General features: G+C 31.3%; 1 protein-coding gene across 1 annotated transcript; it reads left to right on the forward strand.

Moving 5' to 3' along the window:
- The first annotated feature begins 8,359 nt into the window (after positions 1–8,359).
- LOC129911453 (putative gustatory receptor 39b) lies at positions 8,360–10,125 on the forward strand. The gene is made up of 2 exons (XM_055989264.1): positions 8,360–9,320; positions 9,382–10,125. The coding sequence occupies exons 1-2, from the start codon at positions 8,430–8,432 to the stop codon at positions 9,667–9,669; spliced, it is 1,179 nt and encodes a 392-aa protein (XP_055845239.1). The 5' UTR covers positions 8,360–8,429; the 3' UTR covers positions 9,670–10,125.
- Positions 10,126–10,329: the final 204 nt, after the last annotated feature.

Here is a 10,329-nt window from a genome sequence, read left to right on the forward strand (position 1 = left end):
AAAAAAGAATTCTACATATTTTTTTTGTTAAAAAAAACCCATACAACGTCTCATAAAGTTTCAAGTTTGAAGTACATCTACTGATGCGGGGTACTTACATTAAAAAAATGTAAACTCACATAAAACTCCTTCAAAAATTTCAACCCCACAGATGCACGGACAGTACCTACCTAAATCTCGAAAAAAAATTTCCACATAATATCAAAACCTACAAGGTCCACAAAAGCCCAAATGTACATTATTTTGTACCAGTTTAGTTGCCTCAAAGGGAAGCATATCCCTCCAGTTTTATTTCTTTTCTTCTCTAAAATTATTCCTACAAACATGAGTTGTCAAACCCATGTACATATACATCTGACCTGAGACCTCTTTTTCGTATTCATACATATTCTCTGAAACCTCATCAAAAAAATTTCAAGCAATCCCATCTTCTGCTTGGTTTATTTATTAATGTTTGACCAATCTGATTACACATCGTCGGTCCAAAGGAAAAACTCACTAACTACATAGGATTTCAGTAGCACTTAGTGAGTTTTTCCTTTGAACCAACGACATCTTGTGTTTCATTATTGTCATTATTTCACAACGTTCCTCTTACTGTTGCCAGATCAAAAACAACACAAAAAAAAAGTTCGTATTATTTGAATTCGTAACATCGTTACACGTATCATAGTCGTGCGTATCATAGTTTTGCGTCTCATAGGCGTTTTCCCGTTTTTCATTTTTTGATATAATCTGGTCATGAAGGGCGTTAAATTAAATTTGTATAATACATCAAAATGAATAAATTTATGTAAATTGGTTGTCAGCGCTCCCATATCTTGTGGATTTTTGATGTAAAATGCTTTGATTTTAAAAGAGCATTAAATCGCCATGTTCAAAATTAAAGAGGCAAATTCCATAAATCAGAAATCTAAATTTTAAGAAGCGAGTGAAATGTTCAAGGAGCCTGTCTGACGATAAATAGACGGCCTTGGCAACACTGCTTTTTAGGAATAACAAATTTTGGAAAACATATTTTCTAAGCAATGCAAGTCATTCAGAGTCACTTGGAAAAGAAACTACCTATACGTCGTGCATTTTATTTAAACATACAAAAACAACTTACCAAACATAAATGTAAAATTATTTTATTTACTCAACCAACGGAAGTACCTACCTTCATAATTTCATTCATTTTCCAGTAATTTTCCGTAATTAATTTAGTTCTTCTTCAAGAGATACTCAACTTTGTCTGTGTCTGCAATTAAGAATGCGAACTTCCGGTTAAAAATAGATTATTAGCTTTAACTTTAATAATCAAAAATTATCTCCCTTTGTTCCGGAAGCAAACGAGGGCTTTTAATTTGATGCGCAATGATTTTGTTTTAAGTATCCTTTAACAAAGTGGTTAATACGTAGTCCAGCAAAGAAAGGAGCTAGTGTCAAAAAAATGTATTCATTAATTTTTATGATTGAGGAGGAGGTGATGATTGATAAAGCTTAAAATTTATGTTGATGTAATCCAAAAAATTGAAGGAACAACAAAAAAAAATGTGATGTTCTTAGTGATTTTCGATTGGCTTTATCCCACCATCCAGCAACATTTGTATGAAAGTACCTACCTAAACATCTCTAATCTTAAGATTCTTGTAAAAAAATATTTTTTTTATGGCGTAATCGCGTAACTTTAAAAATACCTATCCCAAAAACAAAATTTTCAAAAATGTTCCGTTTTTTATTTCCTTCATAAGAGAGTGGAAACATTTTTTTCTGATTAAATGATTATTATTTTTGGAAAGGCTATTATTTATTAAAATTTACTTATCTTTTTGTCTGACTTTTCTACCATTGTTTTTTACCACAGTATCATTCATCAAACCAAAAAAAAACATATTTTTGACTTTAACTATCAATACCTCAACAACGGATCACTTTACAGAAAATTCAAGGATGCGTTTAAAATTGCCATTCAATTTTCTAAAAACTAAATAAAGTCAATTTTGTCAGAAAATGTTTTTCTTACAAATTGACATCAATGCAAAAAGCTACCAAATAAGCTTTTTTTTAGGGTTTTTTAGAAAATTTGTCGCTACTTTATAGTATACCAATGCACGATAAGACTTAATTCTGAAGGCATAACATCCCTGAAAACGGTTCGTTGGCAAGTACCGTTAATAGACCTTATCTTAAAACTTACACATGAATTTTTTAAACAAAATCGTTGGAGCCGTTTTCGACGAATTTCAACTTAACTAAAAGCGGTATATGACAAGTATCGTTATTTTTGGTAAAAAATTCATTCCAAAACCCCTCTGGAGAGGCGTCAAATAATGCTACATACCAAGTTTGACATCAATCGGTCCATCCGTTAAGGCTGTAGCTTCGTATACAGCCAGACTGACAGATTGACAGATGACTTCCGGGACCCACTTTTTTTGACATTCTCTGTCATCGTAATGTCATGGAATAATTATTGATTTAATATAGCTTTTTATGGCCTTTAGTCCAAAAAAAATATTGGCGTTTCGTCCAATAATAATAATGTTATCTCAACTTTTTTTTTTTGTAAAAAATATTTTGTAGTAACATCATATAACTAGAATGTAGATTTCACATACTTTTTGTTTTAGCATTATTAGATCATTTTTTACTTCCGATAATTACTAATATGAAGTTGCAAATATTTTTTTTTCAAATCCGCCTGGTTCGATTGCCCAAAGTTAGCCCAAAGTTAATCACGGATTATTCCAAATAGAAATCTAATTTTTCTAAAGTTAACTTGTTTTTTTTTGTGTTAAGTTATTTAACAAAGGTCACGAAGAAAGGAATAATAGTTTTCTAAAGTTAGTTTTTAATTAGTTTTAAGTCATAGCTTGTACTAAGCTTAAATAAATAAAATAAAAAAAAATAAATTATTTATTAAAAAGGTCACTGTGGTGTATGCGTACTATTTTTTTCTTGAAAATTGAAAAATTATAATAAACAAACGAAAATTGAAAAATTATAATATTCAAACGGGCCAAGACATATTCTTGTAGGAAAAAGATTGCTTCACAAAAAAAGATCTTATAAACTTTTTTCATTAATCTAACCATTTGAAATATATTCGAGGTCAAAGTTAAAAAAAAATTCTAAAATCATTTTTTTACTTTTCAAAATTTTCTGATTCACTGAAAAGTTTTTATTACTATCAAATTAGCAAGATGTAATCTTGTAGGGCCTTAAACGTTCATATAGTTCATAAAAAAATTATTGAAATCAGTGGGCATTAGGATTTGGATACAAATATCTTTCAAACGGTTAAAGCAATAAATTTGATGCCAAGGACTTTTTTGTGGAACGTTCAAAGCCCTACATCTTGCTAATTTGATAATAATGACTTTTGAGTGAATTTAAAAATTTTGAAAAGTAAAAAAATGATTTTATAATTTTTTTAAGCTGTTGCAAAGATTTTATCGCAAAAAACCTGACGCCACTCACTTGGGTGGTTCGCTTAACTAATGGTACGACTGTACGAAGCTTACACTGATCGCGACAAGCAAGAACAAAACACTTGTGGGAGATCGTTTGCTGACACCAGCCTCCAGAGAGGGAAATAATCAATTACACTTTTTACACCTGAAAAACAGTTTTGCATTTTGTGGTTTTTAAGGTGAATTAAAAGAAATCAACTTCAGCTTCTTAACAGAAATGTTATATGAACTGCCAGAAGCGTACGTTGAGTTGCCGGGGCCCCAAGGCAAGACAAAAATTTTGGACTCCTTTGATATTGGGGGCCCCTTTGATACAGAAAATAAGAACAAAGAAAAAAGTACGTAAACGAATACGCCCTACATTTTTTTGAGTACTTGGTGTATCATTTGTTTGTGATGTTTTAATTCGCTTTGGAACACAAATGCTATACCAATTTTTTTTGAAAAGAAAATTTACAATGGAACAATAATTGTTGTTTAAATTGTATTTATTTGTTTTCCTGATGCAAATTCATTTTTCGTGCCACCTGATTGACGTTTGAAACGAAATTAAACCAATCGTTAACCTGAAGTGTTTCAAATTTTTCCTGTTCCACTGCATACGAAATATTTGTTCGTGTGTATTTCAATCAGGAAAAGAAGAGACAAGGTAGATTCGTTTCATACTGTTTCTTTTTTCCTGATGCATTTTCCTGATCGCTATAACCGACGCCTAAGGTAGTATTTTTTTTGGGATGAAATATTATGTGGCTGGCTACCAATTATTTAAGCATTACAATGGAGAATATAATTTGTCTCTCTTGTGTCCGAAGTGATTCATGTCAAATATCTTATTTATTTGCTTCATTACTTTTATAATAAATTGACTTCTTTGCATTGTCTCCAAAAAAATTTATTCCAAAAAGCACTCTGGAGAGTCGCCAAATAACGCTACATACCAAGTTTGACATTAATCGGTCCATCCGTTAAGGCTGTAGCTCCTTATACAGACAGACTGACAGATTGACAGACTGACAGACTGACAGACTGACAGACTGACAGACTGACAGACTGACAGACTGACAGACTGACAGACTGACAGACTGACAGACTGACAGACTGACAGACTGACAGACTGACAGACTGACAGACTGACAGACTGACAGACTGACAGACTGACAGACTGACAGACTGACAGACTGACAGACTGACAGACTGACAGACTGACAGACTGACAGACTGACAGACTGACAGACTGACAGACTGACAGACTGACAGACTGACAGACTGACAGACTGACAGACTGACAGACTGACAGACTGACAGACTGACAGACTGACAGACTGACAGACTGACAGACTGACAGACTGACAGACTGACAGACTGACAGACTGACAGAATGACAGACTGACAGACTGACAGACTGACAGACTGACAGACTGACAGACTGACAGACTGACAGACTGACAGACTGACAGACTGACAGACTGACAGACTGACAGACTGACAGACTGACAGACTGACAGACTGACAGACTGACAGACTGACAGACAGTCTGTCTGTATAAGGAGCTACAGCCTAAACGGATGGACCGATTAATGTCAAACTTGGTATGTAGCGTTATTTGGCGACTCTCCAGAGTGCTTTTTGGAATAAATTTTTTTGAACCAGAAATAACGGTACTTGTCATATACCGATTTAAGTAAAATTGAAATATCTCGAAAACGGCTGCAACAATTTTGTTTAAAAAACATTTTTTTTTGAAAATCATTTTAATAGTACCTGTCATAGAACCTTTTTTTTTCAACTCCGATTATCTCTGAAGGTGCTTATTCGATTTCAACGAAACTTTTTGTGAAGAAGTATTTATATAATTTAAAATTTAACCAAAAATAAAATTTCCAAAAAAATAATTTTTGGATTTTTAAAAAAATTTTGAAAATTTTTTTGTGAAAAAATCAAATTTTCAAAAACGTTCCATTGAATTTTTTTGAAATTTTGTTTTTAGATGTTGATTAGTAATTTCTACAAAATGGCATACCAATTTTATTTTAAAACTTTTTGACGTGACAACGTCTTATAAATCGATGAACCATGGCAGCCACCACAAAAAAGTGACGCCATTTTCTAACGTTACACACTCGCACTTTCGCAGTGCGGCAAAAAATTTCAATTCAAAATTAAAAATAAACTATTAGAGATACAAAAATCTTCTATAGCTTATTTGAAAGATAATAACCTAAAGCTTTATCCAAATGAAGGATTTTTAAAAATTCCGTCATTTAATAGGGTAAATAGAGGTAAAACGGAAAGATGAAATTTGGGCTAAAATCTAAACGCGAAGTCGTAGAGTATTGATTTTTCTTGCTATAGATAGATGAGATTAATTTTAGAATAACTGCATTTAAGAAAAAAATCTAAAAAAATTTAAAACTAAGCTATAACGTTTTATTTGAACGTTGTACACGTGTTGGGGCTATGACAAAATGATGATTTTGGGTAAAGGAAATTTCTTGACAATTCTAAAGATGCCAGGTGTAAGATGAGGGAAAACAAAATTAGGCGTCTGATACGGATTTTTTTCCAACACTTTGCGTTTCGAAATATGAATTTTTGAAAAACGCATTGTTTTTTAGGGCTATTTTTTATTTTTAGCTTTTTTTTCGGAGCGTTCAAAAAATCTCAAACTTATAGGACATGTAGGTTATACATACATGTGGAAAAACTTGGAATCGTTTAGTGAGTTTTGACTGAATAACGGAAGTAACAAGTTTTTAAAAAACCCGATTGTCATCGTTTTTTATATTTATCTTTTTTTCTTTAATAGATACAGGAATAAAGTATATGGAGTCATGATAGACCATGACTACGACTATATGTGTGCGAAGTTTCAATCATTTTCGTAAACACAATTTTAAGATAATGGTAGGTAAAATAAAATTTTAGAATTCAACAGGTTATAACTTTTGACCAAGAGCAGATAGAAATTTTATTAAACTTCTGAGCATCCTGATACAATTACCTTTCATTTGGTATATCACACATAACGGTAGACTAATTATAAGCTACATAATGTTAAATCAAGAAACTTGCGAAAAACCTCAAAACACCAGAGGAGATCTGTTGCCCCCGAACAGCCACCAGTGTGGGAAGTACCGTAATCTCAGTCTGGAAATTTGACATGGTTGACTTTAAAAAATTCTCTTGTAGGCATCTTTGAAATGAGATTGATACTTCATACGTAAGGTGAAAAAATATATTTTTTATAGGTTGTCAAACAAAAAAATTGATTCCATAGCCTGGGAACATAAAAATAAATGTTTTTTTTTGCTTTTTTTAATTAAATTTGATCGAGTACAAAAAATTCTAGCTCTTTTTATAGACCTGATCGATATATATATTTTGAGCTAACAATAACAATAAGCTTTCAGATGGTATAAAATTTTGTATAGGTTGTTAGGGAAAAAAATGGATTTAATGAGGTGAGAAGATAAAAATTCATGTTTTCTTTGCTTTTTTTGATGAAAATGATTGTTTTCAATAAATGATTTTTATACTTTTTGCGCATTGTTAAAGTTTAAAAATGGTTTTATTCTTTTAAATTCCATAATTTTTTTTGTAAGCTTTTAAAATAAAAAAATTAATATAATGAGAAAAGAAAAAAGTAATTTTTTTTTAGCTTTTTCTTGCAAATTATGATTGTTTGAAATAAATAAACGCTTCAATTGACTCATTTTAAAAGCACACAACCTGTTTTCTTACGACGTTATCACGTAAAATCATCGTCCGTAAACCGGCTTTACAGACAACATCTTTTTTCCAAAAAATTATTTATAAAAAATTTGTTTTTTAAAAAACGACTCTAACGATTTTGAATTTTTTTTTCTAAAAATGCTTCTTAATATACCAATCAAAACTGCATACTGTTTTGGAGGGCAATTTGATTACAGATTTTATTTTATTTAAAAAAAAAACGATTTTTATTTATTTTTCCAAATTTTTATATAAAAAGTCTTAAAAATATAAGCAACTTTAAATCTAAAAGCAAGTTGGTCCGACCCAGTCGTGCATTTTATTTTTATTTTCTGAGGTGAATGAAAATGCTTCTATATTTTTTAAACTAAAGGTAAGATAGCGAAAATAAAAGTTGGTTTATCTTTGGCTAACCTTGGGCAAACAACGGTTTTAAACTAAAGATTTTTTTCACAGGAAAAAAAATTTATTTCGGGACAAAAATAAAAATTTATTTCGGGACTTCTGTCTCAGTAGGGTGGGATATGATTCCCGAACTCGATTCGGGACTTATGACCCAGTAAAGTGGGACGCTAGTCCCGAAAAAAAAATTCGGGACTTGTGTCCCGGGGACTTATGTCCCTGCGCCGTTAAAATCAACGCAGTCGCCTCATTAAAATAAAATTGTTTAAAATTACCATTAACCGATCAACTTGTTGATATTGATCGAGAAACTTGAGAATTGAGTACAATTTAATTGAGATAGTATGCTAAATTAAATAATTTTGAATAACGAGTCAACTCGTGTAGTTTTAACAGGGTTAGTTTGCCAGGTGCTATATTAGCAAACTCCCTCTATTAATTGTACACGAGTTTAACCGATCATTTTCCTGTGTGTATTCAAAGGACTGACAGCTTTAATTCGCGGATTTATATGGTTTTCGCGGAGTCCAACATAGCGAGTTTTCCAATTAATGTGAGTACGCTAAGGTTCTTATCAATTCACATTTAATTCATGACACCATTTCACGCCTAAGTAAAAAATTGACACTCCAAATGTTCAATTAGAATTAATTTTGGATAAAAGATAATCAGTTATATACTTAAAATATGAATTAAATACCATTCCTTTCAATTATACATAATTTTGTTAATTATTCGTAAGTTCCTTCAGTTGACAAAAAGAGACGGAAATATTAATCATTTATTTTTTGCTCCTCAAAGATAGTATAATTTCATTACATTACATTTCAGTTGATTGCAATGTTTCCGCACAACAAGTTCAATTTAGTGTGCAAGTTTTTCTGTTTGGCTCCTATATCATCCAATATACATACTCAGCGCTTTTTATATACCTACTCTCTGATAACTATATTCTGTTTAATTCTAGCAACTGCGTTTAGTTTTTCGATTAATGTGTTTGGTGAAGGATACATTGTATCTAGTCTAGCAACTTCGGTTGTATTTCTTTCGGGTATCATTGGACACATCACGACTGTTCTAGAATCATTGTTGAAAAGAAAGGAACATGAAAGTTTTTTCGGTCGATTGCAGGAACTCGAAGACATTTTCCGACTTAAGCTTCAGCATCGGATTCAAGTGGGCTTTTATCGAAAGAAACTCCTTTGGAAATATTCAATTCTGTCAATTTTGATTGTCGTCTCTTTGACAGCATATATATACATTATTTCTGTTCGTGATTATCAAGGATATTTTTGGAGTGCTTCTCTGTCGGTGATTGTTGCAAGGATAAGGTTTATTCAAGTCAGTATTTACGTGGACTTGATAAGTTTTCAGTTTGACAGCATGAATTTGTTGCTTAAACAAATAACCAAAAGCAGGATACAGCACAAAAATAGAATTCTAGAAGAAGATTATGACCTAATTGATAACACAGAAAGAATATTTGTCTTGAAGTTGATTTACACTAAGCTTAATGATTTAGTGATATGTTTGAACGAAGCTTTTGGGTGGTCAATTCTAACGCTGACTGTTTACTTTAGTTTGGATTTAACTTGTAATATATACTGGTTGTTTCTGACATGGGAAGCACTTTTGGTTTCATATAGCGCATACGAATCCTATACTACGATCTTTCCAATAGGCCTGTTACTGTTTTTATTGAGTTATACATGCTCTATGTGCTCGAATAAGGTTGGAAATTAAATATATATTTTCAATCAAGTTTTCGTATATTTTTTTTACTTGTTTTCAGAGTGATGTTTCAAAGACACTGGTTCATCAAATGCTGGTTGATTCAACGCTGGACCAAACAAATTATTTATTAGATGCATTTCTTCTACAAATTTATAATCAACCTATTGGTTTTCATGCAAAACGTTTTTTTTATATAAATTTAAAACTTTTGACAAGTGTAAGTTTCAACTGCATTGATTCATACTTAGTACTATGTTCATATTTGAATAATCCACAGATTTCTGCTTCGATGCTTGGGTATTTAGTAATTTTGATACAATTTCAATTGACGGAAAATGAGCTTTAATTTATCAGATTATCCTTTTTAAATTATTATCCTTTTTAAATTACTCAGGTCGACAAAAATAAAAATATTTTTTGTGCTTGGGTTTAATTTGCACTTTTTGGGTTCATGGTAAACCAAAACAATAGATAATCACCCTTTCTCCTCCTAAGATTTGCTTTTGTAGTGTTGGGAGCAAAAATACAATTTTCATACCCTGTGAGTCTAACTCCAGTTTTATGAGCTATAGTGCAAGAAGCGTGCATTGTACAAAAAAACTGTTAAGTATAAAATGTAGATGTTAAAAGTTCTACATTTTTGCTACAGCACTTTATTCGACTTAAATTATAAGAAAAAAGTTATGATGAATACAAGGGTTTTTTGCTCCGAAAAACCCTGTTTTGTTGAGTTCACACTGTAATATTTTTTTTATCTAACTTCAACTTTGGAAACTTTTATACTTTTTTGAAAACTGCAATACCGGGAAAAGTTTTTAAGAATAATAAAACAGAGTCACACGATACAAATTTTTGTCGTCTTGTTGCTCTGAAATAAAAGTAAAAAATTGAGTTTTTATGAAAATTGGAACTATTAATTAATTTGCAAGAAAATGGCGTAGGAAATAAAAAAATATTTATATTGATTAATTGTTTCTTATTGTTAGGTAATGTTTTAGAGAAAGAA

Source organism: Episyrphus balteatus, chromosome 2 (genome assembly GCF_945859705.1).
Source record: "Episyrphus balteatus chromosome 2, idEpiBalt1.1, whole genome shotgun sequence".
NCBI lineage: Eukaryota > Metazoa > Arthropoda > Insecta > Diptera > Syrphidae > Episyrphus > Episyrphus balteatus.